Source organism: Camelus dromedarius, chromosome 5, assembly GCF_036321535.1.
Source record: "Camelus dromedarius isolate mCamDro1 chromosome 5, mCamDro1.pat, whole genome shotgun sequence".
In the NCBI taxonomy this organism is placed as follows: domain Eukaryota; kingdom Metazoa; phylum Chordata; class Mammalia; order Artiodactyla; family Camelidae; genus Camelus; species Camelus dromedarius.
The window spans coordinates 21,734,388-21,758,399 of NC_087440.1; the positions used below are offsets into that span (position 1 = coordinate 21,734,388).

General features: G+C 36.5%; 1 protein-coding gene and 2 non-coding genes across 32 annotated transcripts in view; 1 reads left to right on the forward strand and 2 right to left on the reverse strand.

Annotated features, from left to right (window-relative positions):
* Nucleotides 1–24,012, reverse strand: part of MGA (MAX dimerization protein MGA) — a 151,086-nt gene that overhangs the window by 79,483 nt on the left and 47,591 nt on the right. For 14 of the 30 annotated variants that reach the window (XM_064485703.1, XM_031453272.2, XM_031453271.2 and 11 more), the window contains exons 1-2: nucleotides 10,805–10,948; nucleotides 3,207–4,337 (exon numbers count right to left, since the gene is read on the reverse strand). In XM_064485703.1, coding sequence (XP_064341773.1) covers nucleotides 3,207–4,270 — 1,064 coding nt within the window. In that variant the 5' untranslated portion in view covers nucleotides 4,271–4,337; nucleotides 10,805–10,948. Of the gene's footprint in view, nucleotides 1–3,206; nucleotides 4,338–10,162; nucleotides 10,184–10,454; nucleotides 10,602–10,804; nucleotides 10,950–13,422; nucleotides 13,540–24,012 lie in introns of those variants that run through there. The other 16 variants (XM_064485701.1, XM_064485711.1, XM_064485704.1 and 13 more) reach the window with 5 other exon arrangements.
* TRNAP-AGG (transfer RNA proline (anticodon AGG)) lies at nucleotides 16,995–17,067 on the reverse strand. The gene has a single exon. It is a non-coding gene; the product is annotated as a tRNA-Pro (tRNA).
* LOC116153785 (U6 spliceosomal RNA) lies at nucleotides 23,596–23,700 on the forward strand. Its single transcript, XR_004137664.1, has one exon. It is a non-coding gene; the product is annotated as a U6 spliceosomal RNA (small nuclear RNA).

The window sequence follows — 24,012 nt, forward strand, 5'->3', positions numbered from 1 at the left end:
AATGCAAAAATCCTCAACAAAATAAAACAAATCAAATAAAAAATATAAAAAGAATTGTACACTATGACCACATGGGATTTATCACAAGTGTGCAAAGCTAGTTTAACATTCCGAAAATCAATTAATGTAATCTGTCACATCAACAAACCAAAAAGAAAAAAAAAATCACATGCTCATATCAATAGATTCACAAAAATCATTTGACAAAATTCAACATCCATTCATGATAAAAACTCTCAGTAAACTAGGAATATAAGGGAACTTCCTCAATTAGATTAAGAATATCTACAAAAAACCTAAAGCAAACATCATCATACTTCATGGTGAGAAACTAGAAGCCTTCCCACTAAGATCAGAAACAAGGTAAGGATATCTCCTCTCATCACTCCTTTTCAACATCATACTGGAAGTTCTAGCTAATGCAATAAGACAGGAAAAAAAAAGAAAGAAAGGGAACATAGATTTGGGAGAAAAAACTAAAACTATCTTTGTTCACAAATGACATTATCATCTAGGTAGAAAATCCAAAAGAATCCACAAAAACTTCTGGAACTAATTAAGTGATTATAGTAAGGTTGCAGAATACAAGGTTACAGTACATTTCAATCACTTTCCAATATACCAACAATGAACAACTGAAATTTGAAGTTATAAATACTATCATTTATATTATCACCCAAAAAAGTGAAATGCTTTGGTATAAATCTAATAGGTACAAGACCCATACAGGGAAAATGACAATACTCTGATGAAGAAAAGTAAAGAAATAAATATATGCAGAGACAGTCCATATTCATGAATAGGAAGGCTCAATACAATCAAGACATCAGTTCTTTCCAACTTGATCCATAGATTCAATGCAACCACAATCAAAACCCCAGCAAGTTATTTTGTGGATATTGATGAACTGATTCTCAAGTCTATGTGGAGAAAAAAAATCCACAATAACCAGCACAATATTGAAGGAGACAAAGAAAGTCAAAGGGCTAACATTACCCAAGTTCATGACTTACTTATAAAGTTACAGTAAGGAAAACAGTGTGGTACTGGTGAAAGAATAGACAAATACTTCAATAGAACAGACTAGAGAGCCAAAATAAACTCACATAAAGTCAACTGATCTTTGACAATGGAGCAAAGACAAAGAGAGTCTTCTCAACAAATAGTGCTGAAACAGCAAGAAATCCACATGCAAAAAAATTAATCTAGATACAGATCTTCCAACCATCATATAAATTAATTAAAAATGGATGATAAACCAAAATGTAAAACACAGAACTATAAGAAAGCTAAAAGATAACATAAGACAAAAACTGTATGACCTCAAATATATATGGCAATGATTTTTCAGACCAACACCAAAGGCATGATGCATGAAAGAAATCACTAATGGGCTGAACCTCATTAAATTAACAAACTTCTACTTTGTGAAAGACAACATCTAAAGAATGAGAAGACAAGCCACAGATTGGGAGAAAATATCTGCAAAAGATACATTTGATAGAGGACTATTATCCAAAATATACAAGGAACTTTTAAGACAACACTGTAACAATCTGATTAGAAAAAAGCTCAAAGACCTTAATAGACACCAAAGAAGATACACAGATGGCAAATAAGCATATAAAAAGATACACCAAATCACGTCATCAGGGAAATGCAAATTTAAACAATGAGATACTATTATACACCTATTAGTCACACCAAAATCCAGAAAACTGACAGTATGAAACGCTGAAGAGGATGTAGAGCAACAAGATCTTTTATTCACTGCTGCTGGGAATGCAAAATGGTACAGCCACTTTGGAAGAATTTGGCAGTATCTTACAACTCTAAACATATTGTTACCATATGATCTAGTTATCATGTTTCCTGGTATCTACCTGTATGAACTGAAGACTAGCACACAGATGTTTATGGCAGCTTTCTTCATTAACTGCCCAAACTGGGAAGCAACCAAGATGCCCTTCAGTAGGTGAATGAATAAATGAACTGGTACAACCATACAAGGAAATACACTATTTAGCACTAAAAAAAAAAAATGTGCTAATAAGCCATGAAAAGACACAAAGAAACCTTATATACATACTAGTAAGTAAAAGAAGCCAATCTGAAAAGGCTACATATTGTATGATTCCAACTATATGACATTCAGTGGGGGGAGAGTATAATAGCTCAAGTGGTAGAGCGCATACTTAGCATGTATGAGGTCCTGGGTTCAATCCCCAGTACCTCCATTAAAGAAAAAAAGAAATTAAATAAACCCAATTATCTCTCCCCTGTAAAAACAAAAAACAAACCCACAAACAACCAAAAAAAACCAACTGTATGACTTTCTGGAGAAGGTAAATCTATGGAGACAATAAAAAGATCAGGGGCAGAGCAGGTAACAGGCAGAGCAAAGAGGATTCTTAGGGCAAAGAATTATATATTTGTCAAAAACCAGAGAATATACTTCACCAAGAATGAACCCTTATGTAAATTACAGGCTTTGGGTGATTATGACGTGTCAATGTAGGTTCATCAATTTTAACAAATGCACCACTCTGGTCGGAGACGTTGATAATGGGAGTGGCTATGCATGTGTGGAGGCAGGGGCTGTATGGGAAATCTCTATACTTTCCTCTCAATTTTGCTGCAAACCTTAAAATGCTCTTTTAAAAAGTCTTTGATAAAAATAAAAATAAAAAACACAAGTTCAAATACAAAAAGCACAACAGTGTATCATGCTATTTTAACTTAGGCTTGTTTTTTAATCAGGCAATTTATGGATTAGGATGTCCATAGGGCAGCAAATTCTTAAATACTACATATAAATAAGATATAAGTTTTGTTTCAGTTATGGTTTGGGGGTCATTTTTTTCCCTTTCTCAATCAACAGTTGTGTATGTATACTGTACTTCAGTTTTTTAAAAGTTGTCTCTATATGTTAACAAGGAACAATCATGCATGATTAACAAAAGTCTAAACGTAAAGGAATGAAAGATCCCCATTCTGATAAATCATCTAAAATTTGCCCACAATTCTGGATTGACCCAATTCATTACAGAAAAATGAACTGTCACTTCACAGAGTATAAAAACAACTGTGATATATTCTATACTGGCTTACATTTATCAGTATCTAAAGGCAGCAGTCCACACCACCAATATGTTAAAATTCAAAATCCTTCTTTTATCTCTAAGAACAGAAAAACTGTTACCTACCTTTCAGAAACCTCTTGCTTCAACTGGGGAACATCACCAAGTGCTGTATCAATATCCATGAAACCAAGAAAGTCTTGTTTTATATTAAGGGAAGGCTTCTCCAAACCCTTGCTTGATGTTTCATGACCCCTTGATAAAGTATCTGCATCGGTTAGCTGTATCTCTGACCCCTCACCTTCTGTAAGACGGATCCGTTGACCAGGAGAACTAGGAACACTATTCCCTTCTTGGTCAGAGTTGTTTTTTTGCTTTCCATCTCTCTGGGGCTTACTATTCAGCCCATCATCCCGGAAGCCTTTAGCAAATGGATTGTAATCTATTTTCAGCTGGGTAATCTGAATGTTCTGATAAGCTGTTACTGCAAAGAATTCAGTCTGTGGGAAGGTAAAAGTATGGACACCAGGGCCATTTAATTGTATTACATCAGTAGCCTTTTCTGCAGGTACCAAATGAAGCCTCGGCAGGTAGCGATGCATAGAGTGCAAGATGATATGCCCTTCTTGGTCCAGTGTATTGTTGGTAAGTTTGAGTTTATAGAAAGATACTGGTTGATGCATCCAATAATGACCTGTGGAAGGAGACTCTGGATGAATAAAAACCCTTCCCAAAACATGGGGCTCAGCCTTCCCACTGGGCTCCCACCAGCGACCATTCCATTTATAACGATGGTTATCCACAGGAGATATATCCATGACAAGGATGTACTTCATATTTGAATCTAAACCTGTTATCCAGTAACGACAGTAAGGAAACATGCGTCTTCCCTGCTTGGTCAGAATCATCTCTGTGCTTCGATGATAGAATTCATTCCACATACTATTGTTATCCAAGGTGACAGTAATTCCTCCTACAGTACAATCAGCTGGAAGGCAAATCTTTCCTTTAGATTTTCCTGGTGATGACACACTGCTAGCCAAAGCACAGGCATCCCGATTAGTAACCAAAATTCCCTGATCAGTTTTGCCATTTCCTGGCTGTTTTAGGATGACAAAGAAGGTAGGTGCTGCTCCTGCCACTGTCCCTCCATCTTGATTAGCCAATATAATCTGCTGTTTCTCCTCCATGATTCCAGTGGGAAGCTCAGTAGTACGATAACTGTAGTTACCACATAGTCACAATGGCATTCCCAGCCTAAAAAACAAACAAAAAACCCAAAACCCTTTAATCAAGTGAACATTTATTCTGTTAACAAAAATACAAGAATAGTTATGTTATTCCCAAAACATACTTCTAAATTCTTCTAAAACTTTGCTTCTACCTTCCTCTAGAATATTTGAATATCTTTTTAAAGTTCATTTTAATCTAATTAAATTACTCATAGCCCAGTCCTCCAATAATTCACCATACATACTATAATCCCACATGAAAATAAGCAAAAGTGTATATTCATTTTAGAAAAACTGTATGAAAGTATAAAAGTACACAGACTTAAGAAGATTAAATTGGAAGGTTGTATGCATTTAAAATGGATCCCAATACTTTATGAATTAATTTGCTAGAGGATTCCATTACATAGCAACTTCTCCTAGGATGAGCAAAAGTTAACAAATTTCCATGTTACCATTGTACAGTTAGCTCTTTTATTATGGTAGTGGCATGAGTTCATACTTAAGTAAAATGCTATCTTAATATTTTGGTACATACACTTAAAGAAACCATGACAAATCACTGGAACTTACTGGGAAAGAAACAGTTGGCTCCTTACCTCAGATGTTACACTGAAAAAAATTCCAGATGGGCCAAACATTTAAATCCTCCCACCTCATCACCATCCAAGTCTCAGTGTAATGTTTTTTAATTCTTAAAGCAATCCCGAGAAAAGTGTTGTGATATAAGTAGGATACAAATCCTAAAGTCAGTAAGACATTTTTGATGGCTTCAACATCATGTAAATTTTTTTAACCTGGCAAAAACCAACTAAGCAAAATTAAAAAACAAATGACTAACCGGAAAAAGGTATTTGCAACTTAATATCATAAAGAATGCATTTCCCTAATATAAAAAGGGATCTTTTTATAGAAATCAACAAGACAAAAAAAATTCAGTTTTTCTAATAGAAAAGTAGGCAAAGGATAGGAAGAGCAAATGGTTATGAAAATGTACTTAGTCTCAGAACAGAAATTAAAGCCAACCTAAGATACTATTTTTTACCCTATCACAATGCAAAAATCAAAGTTTGGCAGAGGTGTTGGAAAGAGGATACATCAATCAGCATTCTCATCTAACAAGTTGTTCAGAGTTACAAGATGACAGAATCTCAGAGGGTAACATTAAAATCAGAAGTACAAATGCACACATCCCATGTGACAGCAGTTCTTCTAGGAGTTTATCTTATATATGTGCATGCAAATACACACATACACACCCATGATAAATGATATGTACAAGATTATTCCCAGCATTTCCATTCATAACAGTAAAAAAATGGAGGAAAAGAAGTCCACCAATAGAGGCTGGTTAAATAAATAGTGGTACAACCACAGAATGGAATACTCTGCAGCTAGAAAAGAGAACTATAAACTTTATAGACTCATACAAAATTATCTACAAGGTATATTAAGGGCATAATGTTCAAAAAAGTTGTAGACTATGCCACACACTTCTTTAGAAAGTTATTTCAAAAGGCTAAAAAAAGAATATGTATTTGCTTGATATAGACAAACTATCTGTAAAGAAAGAAAAGAAACTGGTAGTACTGGCTTTACCAAGGGAAAAGAGGGTGGCTGGAAAAATACATACTCTGACACTTTCTAAATTTTGTATCTTGTGAACATATGACCTATTCAGAAAATAAAGTTAAAACTAAAATAGTTAATCCATAAAAGTTACAATGAAAAACATACATGTACTGTATGATTCCATTTATGAAATGTCCAGAATAGGCAAACCTATACAGAAAGTAGCTCAACAATTGCCTGTGAACAGGGAGAGGGATAACTGGGACAATTGCTAATGGGTATAGAGTTTCTTTTGGGGGTGAGGGAAATGTTCAGAAACTAAAAACCACTTAAACATACCCTTTAAAACAGTGAATTTTATGTCAATTATATCTCAATAAAGTATAAAGAAATCCTAGGTTGTAACATCTAAGTGAAGTTGTGTGTTAAAATATCTACAAGATATAAAGCTATTGTCTCCAATTAGCTTTTATACAAAAAAGGAAAATGCTACTACTTCACTACTCCTGTTTAAATGGGTCAGTAATTTTGATTAATCAAATTCAGCCACTTACTGGTGCTCCTCATTTTAATTAAAAGTCTAATTTTACTTTTCATCAGAGCTATTGACAAGTAACAAAAGCATATGACCTGAATTTTACCTCTTCTTATAGAACTGGCCACATGATGCCCCACTCTCCCCCCAAAAAAGGTTCCAAAACTTAAATTATTCATTAGCCTAAGGATAATATTTCAAAAATCAAGACTTCAAAAAAGGCTGGCTATTGTTCCCTATTATAGCTAGATATTATTTTAGATACTCAGGTCCTTTTACTAAAGCACTAATACCCAGAAAGGTGAAGAAAGAGTTTCTCCTCTGATTTAGAGTTCATTTTCAAGAGATAGATAAAATTTAGGGTGATTCTTTTCAAAACCTGCCTCAGGCTTAAGGCAATTAAGTTTACTGGTTTCCTAAAACTAAGAAGTCTAAGTAACACCTATCAGAGATTGATAAAACAAATTTAAACACTTAGAACACACAAATTAGGTGACTTCATAAAAATAATAACATTCAGAAAACTCACAGAAACCAATACCTCTAAAATGATGTATAAGTCAAACAATACAAACTCCTACCCTGTATTTAGTCCATAAAGTTCAAAGTTTTGTTACCAATCAGGTATTTTTGTAAGCAATTATGTAAAAACACTTATTAAGTGCATTTAAATGCGACAGGCAGCAAAGAACTCTCTGAATAAAAAATTCAGCTGTAATATTAAACCTTCTATAATATTAAAACCTTGATTTCTCAGATCATTTTTACAGGTAAAACTGGATGGGGCAAAGAAGTGTTAACGAATGCTGTGAAAATCACTATCTTTTAAAAATTAATCTATGAAGGATCAAAAATTCTACAGAAAGAAATCCAGTTCAGACATTACAGACTGTACTGAAGTAAATTTTATGCTTATGCTATAAACACACACTTCAAAATTTTCCTTTTTCCTAAACAAAAAAATTAAGTGCCGAAAAGTCAGACTGTCCTATTTCAACTCTGTACACAGGTATCTAATAAATGTAAAAACATGTATGAAAAAGAAAAAAAGTTAGAACTTTTAGACTTATGATTTGTATAAGGTCTTTTTGTTAAATCCTTCAGTAAATCCCGTGAGTTGATCAAAATGCATAAAACCAAAAACCTAATTTATGACCAAAACAATCTCTATCTTGAGACATACACTGCTACCGATTTACAAACAAGGAATAAAATTTTATTCCATAACAATCTTTAAGCACAAATTTCACCTCACTATAAGCATATGCCTATGCTCTGGGATACTATATTGGATTTTCTAATGAAAGGATAGTCAGCTCAGCAAATTCAGCTGTTTCAGACACACAAATACCATTCTAAAGCCTAAGATAACTTTAACCAATTGAAAAATCAAATGTACTTTAGGAAGAGCTAGGCTATTCATGAAGCAATAAATCTTTATCCAGCAAGATTCTAAAAATACTCCGAGTTTGGCTCTCTAAAAGACTTAAGGAAGATCACAGTTTTGGTACACAGATAAAACTTAACATTCAAAAAAAAAAAAACTCAATTCAGCTTTTCAAGATAAAACGTTTATCTACATAAAATAACTATAATAATGACCCAAGGAAATAAGTTTAGTTGTAAATGGGAAATACTCTTAAGTAACATTCTGAAAATGTCAACATCAGAAGGCACGGGCAGGCACAAACACACAAATGCAACTTCACAGAATTTTTTTTCAGGTAATGTGGCAAATTCCATAATTTAGTTGCTACAACTTCAGAGTCCCTATTCTGAATGTCTTTTCACCAATGACCTCTTTGGGAAATGTTTAACTGCTAAAGCCATGACTCTCAAGCAACCGACAAAATACACTAGTTAGTTCACTGCGTAGCCACCTAATTCAATGATTCAGGTACTAACCCAAAACAAACAAACAAACAAAACCAAGTTAAAATTCCAAATCAATAAAATTCTCATTTCAATTTGAATATTTTGTATTTAAAACACAAAATATTCAAATGCTGGTCAACTAGCCTATGTTTCCAAAGTTGCTAAAAATAATCATAACACTTCATACAACTGCATTTCTGTATGGTAGGCACAAAGATGTTAGTTTTCTCCTTAATATAATCATTCACTACAAGAGTGAATTAAGTTAAATTACGTTTATGAAACTCAAATTTGTAAGAAAATAGGTTCACTCGAATTTCAGTATTTAGCAATAAACAGGCCCAGCAATTTGAAAAACCTTTCAAAAAGCATAATTTGGATATAAATATAATTAGAAAATATGAAAACAAATGGTGTAAAGAGGCAACTACTCATTCTTAATTGTCATTAGATTAATATTTAAATAAATGGCTCTTGCTATCTACTACCACACACTTACTTTGCACCAGACTATATATTCTGGGCATTTTATCATCACCACAACCTTAAATCTGAAAGGTAAACTTCAAAATACTATCTAAAATGCTTTAGTTTTTAAGACATACGGTTGCAATTGCCGAAGACAGTATGCCCCCTCTTCTCCTCTACCCAAATAGCATTCTTTAATGCTGGCTTCATGAGTATTTTCTATTCTGAGGAATAATTCCTTAACTACATCTCGGGGGTTAGCAAATTCTCGGGTCCCTAACAATTGCATAAATAGAATTTGAAGAACCAACTTTTATGGCAGAAATGGACAGCCATCTAACAGCCACCCTGCCTTGGAGTAAGTATAGCAAGGTATAGGGGACAATGGATTTCCTCAAATTCTAAGCATGTGTTTTCTGTAAAGTGCACCCAACCCACTGAACTCACACAACAACTGGAAACATAACCCTACAGCAGCATAAAGCACTAGCGCTGACTCCATACCCTTGGAAATTAAAAAGCCTGCCAGTCCTGGAAAATGATAGTCACCGTCGACTATGAGGGCCCACAATCACAGCTTTTCAACTGCAGGGACCAGCTAGCCAAGAACCACGTGAAAAAATGCCGCAAGGAAAGCTCTTCCGGGGAAGAACAGTCCCGACAGATCACGTGCAGCCAGCCGGAACCCGCCGATCGCTCGGCGGGACCCAGTCACATTCTGTTACCGTGGAGACTACAGAACCAGCCACCGGCCCTCCCAGGCCAGCCCCTTTCCCAGCAGCCGTTACGCCACCTCCAGGCACTTTCCCCTGCAGCCTAACCGCGGCGTCGTGCCCAAAAAGAGGCAGATCAGGCAGTGTTTGCCAGGGACTCTGCCGCAGAAGCCCGAGAACTTTACAACACACACAGGCTGCGCGCGGGTGGGCTCCAGAATTCTCTTGATCCACGTGTCTGCTCCCGCGACGTGAACCCTGGGAGAGCAGCTTCCCTCAGAGGGAAGAGTACTTCGGTTACGTTGTTCTGCCATCAGCAACCCCTCCTTTCAGACCTCCTTCACCCTCCCTGCTTCCACCCTCGCCAGGAGACATCTCCAGAGTTCCGAAGGTAAAGCAAAAATGCTCACAGCGAGATACTATAACTCAACCCAGTTTGAAATGATCCCTAACTTCTCTATACTCTTCGCACAAAGATTCCTCAACTATGGTTACTGGTACTCGGAGCGGTTTATTCATGTCCCAAACCCACCTACCAATGAGGGCAGAGACCTACCTGACAATTTAACAGAAACCGGAAGCCTCATAAACGGAGAACTAGCCAAAGGCCGCCCCACAGAGGGAAAAGGAAAATAACACCTGCTCTTCCCACCTGTTTTCCCCGCCCTCATTTCTGCACTTACGTACCACCAGTCCTTTGTTTACCAAGTTCCCACTCCTATACAGCTCACTTCCTCGCCCTCCTTCTTTATTAAACTCGCGGTCTTGCCTCAACCGACTTGCCCGGAAATTACATGCTAGAAGAGAGGTCTGTACAGGTGTCAAAACGCCTCACACAGCTCCTTAGAAAAGCGAGGTCACCACCGTTTCCCTCGGAGTTTTGGAACCCCTAGACCTGGGCTCCAAAAGGCAAAGCGCACAAGCACCGCTCTCGACCTAAAGCCCCGCGCCCGTCTGGAAGGCGTCACGCGGATCGTACCATGCGGTGCGGCACCCCACGCACGCGAGGGCAGGGCCGCGCCATGGGCGCTTCTCACCCCGCCCGCCTCGTGGCCGCTCTCGCTGGCGTCGATGTTCCTAGTTAGTTTGCTGCGCGACGCGGAAGTGAGGTCGGGGACGCGCGCGAGGTGACATGCGCAGCCTCGCCCAGAGGGCCATAGGCGCGCGCCAAAGGCAGCCCCGCGCAAGGCCCGGCCTGGCTGGGGCGTGCGAAGATCGCTCAGCGGAACGCTTCTCACGCCGTTAAAATACACAAGAGCTTCAAACTCTCGAAAAACTCCAATCAGGCTAGTACTAAAGAGACGCCCTCCACCCGGGCCCGAGAGTTACCGTGCGGGGCGTGGCCGGCTTCACCCGGAGTCCTTCACATTCCGCTGGGGGCGGGTTATTCTGTTCGGTTCGCACACCGTGTGTCCGCTCCAGCTGAAGAGCCTGCGCGCGCACCGGACGTCCACGTCACCGCGCACGCGCTCCTACCCGCTCGGAGCCCGCCGCGCAAGCGCAAAAGGAGGCGCGGGCAGCACCTCCCTCGCCCCTCCCCCAACACCAGGAGGCCAAACGGCCCCGGAGCAGCGACGAGACCCTTGGGACCCGCCCCTGGAGCTCAAGCCGCTGCTTTTCCGGGTCCCAGCAACCGAGAAAAGCCTACTGAAGCTTCCAGAATCAAGAGGGGCGAGGCAGGAGGGAGGCACCCCAATTCCCTCAGTCTCGCACTCGAAGCCTTCACGAAAACTGTGAAACCTTTGCCCGCTGGCTTTCTCAACTGTGCCTTCCACCTTTTCCCTTGGGCTCCTCGCCGGCCCCGCCCCTGCCGCGCCCAGCCCCACCCACATAGGGTTCCTCAGCCCCCAAGGTTCACGAGCCCGTCAAATGAATCCGAGATCTTCCTCTCCAATGTGCTGTGGGCTTGGAGAGCGCCAGGACGTCGGGAAACCTTGAAGAAAAGACCTTAAGAGAAGGTGATCGACTTTGCCACATCCACGACTGAAGAACACTAGGAAAGTAGGGAGGAGACCGAAAACCTCAATGCAGAGTGGAAAGGGAAGAAGAGTTGCCACTAGTGTGCCTGATGTAAGGATGAAAAATGTCCTGATAAAACAGTAAAACGTGGAAATGAGAATTTTGCACGATAGTATTATCTGAGCTTTAGTGCCCTGATCCTGCATTTTCAATTTTTGTTTGTTCAAGATATTTAAGCTATGAGGTGCAAGCAAATATTTATATATCAGGCAGTTGCCGAACTGAGTTAACAGTATTTCTCCCAAACATCAAAAATTGTCTTTCTTCTTCCCAACCCTCTACCAGCCGCTCTTTCTTCTGTGCTAACACTCCATTAAAAAGGGAGAGTTGAAAAAAAGGGGGGGGGGGGGGAGAATTGTTTAAAGTGAGAGAAAAGACGCAATACAGAGCAGAAATTGTGGTCCATGTTTCCAAACTTTTCTTTCACTCTCTTGGAAGAACTGGCAAGTACTGAGAACCTTCTACATGTAGGTGACAATACAAAACACTGTGAAGGAGAACTGAGGAGGTTATAAGAAAGGAGCCAAGAGGAAGAGGCTTATTCAATAAGACTGATCTGAGCTGGACTCCAGGCATATTAAGGGTCTTCTTTCTCTTTCTTCTGCTCTTCCTGAAAGGATATGCCACCCCATGGGGAGAAACTGTTCTGGAATTAGTATGGAATGGAAAATGTGTAGGCTAAAGTTTAGGGACTTTTGAAGTTGCTCTGAAACCCCCATTCAGACACTGTCAACCAGAGCATTAGCAGTGCAACAAATGAATAATATCCCAAATCTTAGGCAAAATTGAAAAGTAACTATTTCCTTTACACATTCCTCCTCTTCCCTGACCCCAAGAACCTCTTTCCTGCAAGCTGACTTGTCAGAATCTCCCACTTCATCCAAAAATGCCTTTCTCTGAAAGGTCTAAGGTTTCCTCATACAAAATTTCCATTTTCTGAAGCAGAAATAAAATTTGTGTTGACTTAGCATTAAAGCATCTCATCCTAAGGTGTAAATGAATGGTGACCTGGTTAAGAACCATGCCTCGTAGTAGTTGCATCGCAAAAAGGACAAGTTATCACAAATGATATAATCTTAATTAGGGAATCTGTGAGGACACCTTGGGGGTGAGGGAGGACAGAGTTTTTCCTGTGCTACTCTCTCCCTCTACCACGCAAACATATTATGAAATGCCAGATACTTAAATGAAAACATACCACCAAACATGTTTCAAAGTGGGGTCTGCCTAACCTATAAAGATTTAGAGATATACCATCAAGAATCTGGGAACTTATGTTTTTATAGAGATAATCTAAAACTAATAATACTGACACACTTTTTCAATGATCTACTTTTGATTTACCATCACACAGGAACCAAGTAACCACATTTTCAAGGAACCTCTGTAGTTACATTAAACGTTTAATGCAATGTTTCTCAAAATAGAATCATTGGTTATATTCTTTGGATATATAAGATCTTCCTTTAAAAAGCAGCCTTATATAACCCAAGTTTTTAAAATGCCAAGCTAACTGCTTGAATTGATGCTTGGGAGTTTCACTTTTCTACTAAAATTTTCATTCCAATTATCAAAACTCACCTTGTTCATCCAGCCTGATACAAAAATCTTTTCCTTGGTTTTCTTTGGTTACAATTTCAAAGAGATTCTACTAAATATTAGGGAGGTGTGGACAGAGAATGCTTGGAATATAAACAATCTGGCCTAGAAAGTACACAGTTTTGATCCAAGATTGCCCTATGAACACACAAACCCTATCCCATTTACATGCACATTTTTCCTATTCAACAAATATTTAAGTGCCTTGAATATGCTGAAGATAGGAGAAAGACGGGCACCTCAAGTGCTATTCAAATATCTATACTAGAATCCCAAAGAGTTAGCAGAACTTAACAGAATCCACCAGCAAGACAAACCATATTCCTTACCCAATCTATCCAGACTCCACCTTCCCAGTTCCAACTTCTACTGAAGACATACATCCTTCAAATGACTAAAAGAGAAAATGATCACATTCTTCAGATGACATCACCACTCTTCATAAACTCCAGGGTTGTAGTCTTGTTTACAATATCTTAATTCAATACAAAAAGACCATTCTTAGAATAAGAGCTACATACAGACTAGGTTACAAAAGAGGCTTGTTTTTTACCAAAAAAAATATATATATATATTAGCCAAATTTCACAAAAACTTGCGTGCTAGGCAGGAGGGAAAAAGGGAATAATACTAACTTATATACAACTCCATCCTTGCCTACCATTTAGTACTGCAACTGAAACCAGCTCATGTAGAGGGGCAAGGTATGATTGACTCTAATATCTGAAACTTGGACTAAGGAATTAAAAGTGGCAAGGGTACTGCCCTCAAGGACCTAATAATCTATCCAATGAAGAGCTTTAAAAGTTTCTTAATCAGTTTGCTGTACACCTGAAACTAACATTGTAAATCAACTACACGTTAATAAAAAGTAAGAATTATAACAAAAATTCTTTTGAAGTCTCTTAATTAGTATAGTAATGTGATTAAAAGCATGTTTTAGAAAATATCTGTTAAGAAAAGTAAGGATAGAAAAGAATAGAAATGTGATGGAATGTTACCAATGTTCATGAAGAAACACCATTCCCTCTTGCTGCCCCATATCTCAAAGCTGCACAATCATATTCCTTACCTGTTGCCTAAGAACTTCCCACATGCCTCAAACTTGACTTACTCACTTTTTATACCTAAGCTTAAATGTCACTTCTTCAAGAAACTTTCCTTAACCCCCCAATATCAGGTAAGTTCTTGCTGTTATATGCTCTCATGGTACCCTGTACTTCTTAGTTCAGAAAGCTAGTTTCAGAAGGATTACAAAACAAAAAAGAATAGGTTTATAAGAAACAGAAACAGTAAGTTTTCAATGGAGTATTGACTCTGTAGAAGAAACTTCTTATCTAGGAAAACATAAAAGGAAGAATAGGAAGAAGTTTTATCTAACTAAGCCTAGAGCAGCACAGGGCTTTAAAACACACGAGAACATATAAAAACTAAAACTAGTACTACTGGCCAAAGAAGAGACTGCAAGATGGTAAGTAAACTGCAAGGCTGGAATCAGGCCAAAATCAAGAAGCCTATGACAGAAAAACACCCTGAAAAATTGTCTGCAAATGCATACGAAAGCCATGCTTACTTTACATGAAGGACACCACTGCCTCATGGGAATGAGTTATGATGGTCAACCCAGCAGTTCTGAGAATACTGGGCCATCATAAACCAGTAAAATTTCTCTAAAAAAGATTCAGATGACCATCATAAAATGATGAAATTTTTATCTTACCAAGTATACCACCTACTATTACCATTCTTTCTTAAAATAATGGATAGTTTAAGGCCAAAAATCAAGAAGAACATATCTCATAATGAATAATAGTCATTTATTTTGAATATATTTAGAAAGATGAAAAATGTACTACACTGGCCTTATTTCATGGTATACCACTGAAAATTTGCAGCAGGTATTTAAAAATGACTGCTAGCCATATAGCAGGCTCCCTGGAAAACTAAGATTTGGTCTCCTGAGGAAAAATAACATATAAGTGATGGGGTATAAGTCACCCTGCCAAGAAGTCAAGAGTCAGCCTCTCTTCACCAGCAACAGCAGAAAAGAAGGGGATGTTAGCCAGGAGACACCCCAATCCAGACTAAAGGACAGCTACATGATTAGCAAACTACTTTGAGTGTGTGCTGGTGGAGGGGGGTAGGGAGTCACTGAAAACAGGATGATAGCTTTTGCACTGTGGAAAGATCCTAGAACCTTGGTAGAGCTATATGAGAACACTGCGGTGAAATCGAGAGTCAAGGTCAGACTGGGTGAACCACCCACTCAATCACAGCATACTTAAGAAAAACTGTGGGACATATGGTGGCTCATAGTGTCAAAGGAAGAGGCAGATCTAACTGGGATTCAGGCATATCAGACAGATGGAAAAACAGGTCGGTGGGAGGGAGGACTACTTATTTTACCTGAGAAGCAAACCTAATGGGATTGTAAAGATGACTTAAAAATAAACACTGTAACGGGGAGGGTATAGCTCAAGTGGTACAGCACATGCTTAGCATGCTTGAGGTCCTGGGTTCAATCTCCAGTACCTCCATTAAAAATAATAATAATGATTTTAAAATAAAATAAAATATTAGTCATTTATTACATTATGTTTACAGCAACTACTTAAAATAAACAAAACTTTGAAAAAAATCAGTCTCAAAGTAGACTTTGTACTTTCTTAGATAACAGAGAACAATGGATTTAAACGTTAAGATTCTTCAAATATCACCACTCTAAGTTAACCTACAGAGCAGGAATTGTGTCTTTTGTATCAATGATGTACATGTATTTAATTAACTATTTTTCTACAATAACCAGGACAAATAGTACTTTATAACCATTGTCTCTGAGCCCTAAATTTAAGTATTTTTGTTCATTCTGAATATTAAGGCTGTTTTCCCCTATTCTCCTATATTCTCCCACTTAATTTAAAATGTCTTTTAAGAAAAACCAAGAATTTCTCTAAATCACCATAAACTACTCTAAAAATAGAAAATTGCATATAAATGCTAAGTTTATTACCAAAAAAGCAATAAAATAATCAAAAATCACTTTCATTTACACAGCTAAATTCATCAAAACATAATCTCACATTTGTATTGGCTCTTATCTTTTTAAGAATATGTTCTTGGTTTGTTTAATTTAATTCACCTGTAACAGTTAAGCTACAATAGCCTGTCAAGAATTCACACACACACAGACACAGACACACAAACACACAGACACAGAGACACACACACAATGGAATATAACTCAGCCATAAAAAATGAAGTTTTGCCATTTACAACAATATGGATGGACTTGGAGGGGATGATGCCAAGTGAAACAAGTAAGGCAAAGTCAAATACTGTATGGTATCACTTGTATGTGGAATCTAAAAAAATTCAACAAGCTAGTGAATACAACAAAAAAGTAGACTCACAGATATAGAGAACAAACCAGTGATTACCAGTGGGGAGAGGGAAGAGGGGAGGGTAAAGTAGGGGTAGGAGTTTAAGAGGTACAAACTATTATATATAAAATAAGCTACAATGATATATTGTACAACCCAGGGAATATAGCCAATATTTTTAAATAACTATAAATGGAGTATAACCTTTAAAAATTGTAAACCCCTATACTGTACACCTGTAACTTATATAATACTGTATATCAACTATACATCAATAAAAAATTATTTTTAAAATCCATTTTTTAAAATTAACAATAAAGAAACAATCACAACCACATATATACACAATGAAAGAAGGAATGAAGGATTATATGGTTTTCACTCAATTCTTTTTTAAGCAATTTAATTTTTTTTTACATTTTTCTCCTTCCAGTTTAATTGAAATATAATTGACATACAGCACTGTATACTTTCTTTGGCGGGGGGGTGGTTAGATTTTATTTACTTATTTATTTTTTAAATGGAGGCACTGGGGATTGAACCCAGGACCTTGTGCTTCCTAGGCAAGCACTCTACCACTGAGCTATACCCTCCCCGCCACTCAATTCTAATAAAGGATTTTTATACCATATTTATGGTAAGAGTATACCTAGCTTTCCTGAATGGTCTCTGAGGATAAATTCCCCATACTTACAATTTTATAGATCTCTGTCAAAGCTTCCTCCAACATGTTGAGACGTGGAAACAAAAGTTACAAAAATAAAAACTTTGTTATTATTTCCTATCCTACACAAAATCACCCAAGATTAAAATTTCAAATCAAAGTAAGAGCAGTACATGGCATTTTTATTAAATTATTCTAGATTTACTCCTTTCTAGGTCATAAGCCTTATTAATAAACACATTTTTCTTAAGGGAAAAGAAAGTTCATATTCATATATATTTTTTTACATAAACAAAACACTTAGGATTAGAAACTCCAAAGTCTAAGAGTTCTTCAGGTAGTACACAGAAGACACAAAACTGTACAAGTCTTCCCTTAAATAAGTAAAAAACAAACTACGTAAACTCTTGATCTCTTTTTTTTTTTAACTTTTTTTCTAGGATGATATTAATCCTGACATAAACCAGAAGTATGACTTAAGGGTTGTCAAAACATCATCCAGAATGATTTCCCTCACAAATCTACCTTCGTCAAGCATGATTTTCCTCCCAGTAGACTTACTCTTTCAGGTTAAGGGAGAAGTTGGCAAACTATGTGTAGACCTCTGCCTATTTTTGTACAGCCCACGGGCTAAGAATGTTTCTTATATTTCTAGATGTTTGGAAAAACATCAAAAAAGGAATGTTTCATGATATGAAGGTTATATACAATTTAATTTTAAGTGTCCATAAATAAAGCTTTATTAAAACAGTGCCATACTTATTTATTTACACATTGTATATGGCTGCTTTTACAATGACAGACTTCAGTATTTATAAGAGACCATATATGGCACTCTAATGGTTTTGCATTGCTGCTCAGAGCCCTACGAATTACAGCAATGCAATTATAACAACAGCTTTTCAAGTACTACAGTTATCCCCATGTTTTATTTTTTACTTTCAATGCCTACCCTTCAAGTCAAAACAAGAAGATAAAAGTGGGCTCCAAAGTCATACTTTTAAGATACAATGGAGTGTATATAATCTTGTCAAATTAGATTGGCAAAGCATGTTTATTATGCAATGACACTACAGCTGTGCTGAAAGAACACAATATGCATTACCAGATTAAGCACTCGTCATATTATTTCCAACTCATAGGAAAACAGAAAAAATAGAAAATTTAAGGTGAAAATTTCTTCACAAAAATAAAAATGAGGGTGCAACCAAAGTAAACTTCTGAGTGGCTCATTTGTTAGCCAGCCTAGGAAAGCCTCTTATCAATGATGAGTTGATTAAATCATGTTTAACTATAGCAGCCAAAGAAATATGTCTAGAAAAAACAAATTTATTTGGGATTATAAGCCTTTGGGCAAGAACAGTAGGTCAAGGAGTTGAAGACACTGATAGCAGTATCAATAAAGATATTTTATTCATCAATTAAAAAACAATCACATAATATCAAGGCAAATGATTCTGAGGGTCTTGCTTAGGTTGTGATGAGTTAGTAGGAGTTACCAATATTTCTTCATTATTGTAATTTATTTGTGAAGGTACTACAAGTTTGAAGTGACTAAATAATTAGCCTGTATGAGTAATCAACATGAAACAAAAACAAGTAAGAATATTTTCAAAAAATCTGGGAAAACACTAATTCAGTGCAACCTGAAGTGGAATATGCTAAGACACATTACAACTGAGGGTGGTAAAAATATATGTGAGCAGAAAAGGATTTAACTGGACAAATTTACAAAGTTTAATTTAGGATGAAAATTTAAGATGTTTAAAGCCTAGTTATTCATTCCATTATTCATGGGAAGATACCTTGCAGAAAACAACTGAATCTATCAAGTGTTATTCAACCAGTAGTGTCAATGGTTAACTTCCTTCTTGTGGACTTAACCATCCTTGACTTAATGAATTTTTTTCAGAAATAGAAGATGAATATCCTGATTTGCCCTAGCACTAAGCAGTTAGCAGGCTTAGCAGTGGTAAAGTTTTACTGCAATTTTTAAAAATTTTTTTGAAGTACAGTTGATTTACAATGTTGTGTTAGTTTCAGGTGTATATATAGGAAAGTGATTCAGATGGATAGACAGACAGACAGATATATAGATAGATAGACAGATTCTTTTTCAGATTCTTTTCCATTATAGGTTATTATGAGACACTGAATATAGTTTCCTGTGTCATACAATAGGTCCTTGTTGTTTATCTATTTTATATATAGTAGTGTGGATCTGTTAATCCTGAACACCTAGTTTATCCCTCCCCTCTCTTTCCCCTTTGGTAACAATAAGTTTGTTTATGTCTGGGAGCCTATTTCTGTTTTGTAAATAAGTTCACTTGTACCATTTTTTTTAGATTTCACATATAAGTGACATCATATGATATTTTTTCTTTCTCTGTATGACTTACTTCACTTAGTATGATAATCTCTAGGTCCATCCATGTTGTTGCAAATGGCATTATTTTGTTCTTGTTTATGGCTGAGTAATATTCATATATATATACCACATCTTCTTTATCTATTCATCTGTCGATATACATTTAGGTTGCTTCCATGTCTTGGCTACGGTAAATAGAGCTGCTGTGAACCTTAGGGTACATGTATCTTTTCAAATGAGAGTTTTCATCTTTTCCAGATATATGCCCAGGAGTGGGATTGCTGGATCATATGGTAACCCTATGTTTAGTTTTTTAAGGAACCTCCATACTGTTCCCCATAGTGGCTGCACCAATTTACATTCCCATAAACAGTGTACAAGGGTTCTTTTTTCTCCACTCTCCAGCATTTATTATTTGTAGATTTTTTGATGATGGCCATCTGACTGGTGTGAGGTGATACCTCATTGTAGTTTCTAATAATTAGCAACGTTGAGCACCTTTTCATGTGCCTGTTGACCATCTGTATGTCTTCTTTGGAGAAATGTCTGTTTGGGCCTTCTGCCCATTTTTTGATTGGGTTGTTTGTTTTTTGGTTATTGAGGTATAGGAGCTGTTTGTATGTTTTGGAAATTAATCCTTTTCTTGGTCTCATCATTTCCAAATGTTTTCTCCCATTCCATAGGCTGTCTTTCCGTTTTGTTTATGGTTTCCTTTTACTGCAATTTTTTTGAGCTGAAATTTTTCTGAAGAACTACCCTAAACAGCTATTACTGAACAGTGAATAGCTTTGTAAATTAGCTTTTCCTACAGACTCAATAATGTTTCTCAATGAATTTAACCTAAAATCAACAGGCAAAACAGTGATTATATTCAAAATATATACTGCAGCAATGTTATTTCAATGAAAACTAACACAGTTTGAGTCACAAGTAATGTCAAGCTGCATACACGTCCCATGCCATCAAGAGTTAAACAAATACTCAAGGTGTCCATTCCCAGAGATAATCACCTCATGCATGTTTTCATCAAAAAGACAAGAGATAACAAATGCTGGCAAAGACACAGAGAAAAAGGAAAACTTGTGCACTATTGATGGGACTATAAATTGGCACAGCCACTATGGAAATAGTATGCAGGTTCCTCAAATAATTAAAAACAGAACTACCATATGATCCAGCAATTCCACTTCTGGGTATACATCTGAAGTAAATGAAATCACTATGTCAAAGAGACATCTGCACCACCACCACGACCACCACCATCCTGTGTTCATTGTAGCAGAACTGATAATAGCTAAGACATCATGGAAACAACCTAAGTGTCCACCAACAGATGAATGGATAAAGTGTGAGATATATATATATAATGGAATATTACTCAACCTTAAAAAAAAAAAGGAAATCCTGCCATTTGCAACAACAGGTATGGACTTTGAGGGCATGATTCTACATAAAATAAGTCATACAGAAAGACAAATACTGTATGATCTCACATACGTGAAATCTTGAAAAAAAAAAAAAAAGCTCATAGAAAAGGATCAGATTTGTGGTTTCCAGAGGCAGGGGATCGGGGGTGGGGTGGAGGGGAAGCCAGGATGGGGATTGGATGAAGATGGTCAAAAGGTACAAATTTCCAGTTATAAGTAAGTACTGGGGATGTAATGTACAACATGATGACTATAGTTAACAGCGTTGTATGGTATAGCGCTGCTAAGAGAGTAAATCCTAAAAGTTCTTACCACAAGGAGAAAAAACTATTTATTTGTTTGTTTGTTTGTTTGTTTAGGTATCTATATGAGATGATGGATGTTAACTTACTGCAGCAATCACTTCACATATATGTAAGTCAAGTTATTATACTTTCACCTTAAAAGTTATACAGTGCTATATGTCATATATCCCAATAAAACTGAAATTAAAAAGTTGGGGGAAATGTCCATTCCTATACAAATTTGTAGTAGATACATTTTCCAATACACCTACTGTTCCAGCAGTGTTTTTCAGACCTTGATACAAATGAAAGGGTACTCCCCTATTTCAAAATCCATTTACCTGTGCAACTGAGGAGCTTCCATATAGCTTCAGATTGAAAGCAATTAATCTGCAGTTAATATTAAATGGCAAGTATCAGGAGAAAAAAATCTAACAGAATTCTATACGTGCCTTCTAAGCAATGAATATGCACAATTAGAAACATAGGCTTGTGAACTGGTATCAGTATTTGGCAATAACTGTCTATGTAAAAGACATTTTCAAAGATGAAACACACAAAACCTCAAACAGATCAGCAATAACAGGTAACATTTGCCATCAATTTTGACGCTTAGGAACACTAACTTTGAACTTCAATTAAATAAAATATTATCCTTCAAAAACAGAAATCCATTCTTCTCAGCAGACAGGTATTACAAAAAACACTCAATTATTATTCTTTTCTCTTGTCAAACATTATAGAAGTACCTACATAATACCCTATCAGCCCCTTGGCCCACAAAGCCTGAAATTACTGTCTGGCCCTCTACAGAAAAAGTTTGCCAACTCCTAAGTTAAAGCATTAGCTCTAACTGATTAGCTACTACAACCCTGGACATCAATTAACTTCCCAGGTCTTTGTTTCTACAATTATAAAATGAAGGGGGTTGAAGAAAATCTCTATGGTACTTTCCAACTCCAATATTTCAATAATGATAATTTTTATATTCACTTTGTATAATAATATTTTGAATGAGAGCTTAGACCAACTTATAAATTATGAAGAAATATCCTATTACACAAAGCATGCAGAAACACTTCATTACTATTACAGAACATCAACAAATGGTGCTGGGACAACAAGATATACACATGTAAAAGAATTAAATTGGACTCCTACCTTACACCATATGCAAAAGTAACTCAAAACAGATCAGTGAGCTAAATGTAAGTGCTACAATTATAAAACTTTCAGAAGAAAACATTTGGAAGAATCTTCACAACCTTGGATTTTGGCAGTGACACCAAAAGCACAGGCAACAAAAGAAAAATAAATTAACTGGACTCCATTAAAATGTAAAACCTTTGTACATCAAAAGAATCTATTAATAGTGAAACGATAACCCACAGAATAGAAGAAGGTATTTCAAGTCATATATCTGATACAGGAGATAGACAGATAAGACAGATTAGACAAACAGAAAAAAAGAACTAGAATATATAAATAACTCTTACAGCTCAACAACAAAAAGACAAATAAGCCAATTCAAAAATGGGCGAAGGACTTGACTAGACATTTCACCAACAAAGATACACAAATGGCCAATATAAACACATGGAAAGTGGTCACAGTCATTAGTGACTAGGGAAACGCAAATCAAAACCACAATGAGATGGTACTTCATTCACACTAAGTTGACTTTAATCAAAAAGACAGATAATAAATGTTGGCAAGGATGTGGAGAAATTGAAATTTCATACTCCTGGTGGGAATGTAAAATGGTACAGGTGCATTTGGCAGTTCCTCAAAAGGTTAAATGAAATTACCCTATGATCCTGTAATTCTACTACTAGGTATATACCTAAGAAAAATGAAAAAATATCTTCACAAAAAAAAAGTACATGAATGTTCATACCAGCATTATTCATAGCAACCAAAAATGGAAAACACCACAAATTTCCATCAAATACACAATGGGTAATCAAAATATGGTATATCCATGCAGTGGAATATTATTCAGCCACAAAAAGGAATGAAGAACCAATACAGGCTACAATGTGGATGAATCCTGAAAAAGTAAGTGAAAGAAGTCAGTCATAAAGGACCTCATATTGTATAATCCAGAGATATAAAGTAGACTGATGGTTTCCTAGGGCTGAGGAGATGAGAGGAAATGGGGGAGTGACTGATAATGGATATAAGGTTTCTGGCTGGGATGATGACAATGTTCTAAGATTGACTGTGGTGATGAGTGCACACAGTGAATATACTAAAAAACCAGTGAATTGTATACTTTAATGGGTGAATTTTATGGTATGTGAATTATATCCCCCCCCAATTTTTTTAATCACAGAGGAAAGTCTTACAAATAAATGTTGAACAAGAGTAGTAATGTCATGCTCACTTCGGCAGCACACATACTAAATTGGAACAATACAGAGAGGATTAGCATGACCCCTGTGCAAGGATGACACGTAAATTCATGAAGCATTCCATATTTTTTCAATTAAAAAATACATATACAGAAAAAAATAGTAGTGATGTCACAAAATTAAGATGCAAATGATGAGTGATCTCATCCTAACTCCAAGAAAAAAGTTATTTCACTTCCCTGGACTAAACTTTGCTCATTTGTAAATTCTTATAGTGATTTTAAGGTCAGTGAGAACTTCAAGACAATTAAACAATGAGCACTGAGTTGTATCTAAACTCTTTAACTTTGCAGAAAAAGACTTCATTACTCTGGACTTGGCTTTTTCACTATTGCTATATACTGGACTAAATAGGCCCCACGCTTTCTTTTTTTTTTTTTTT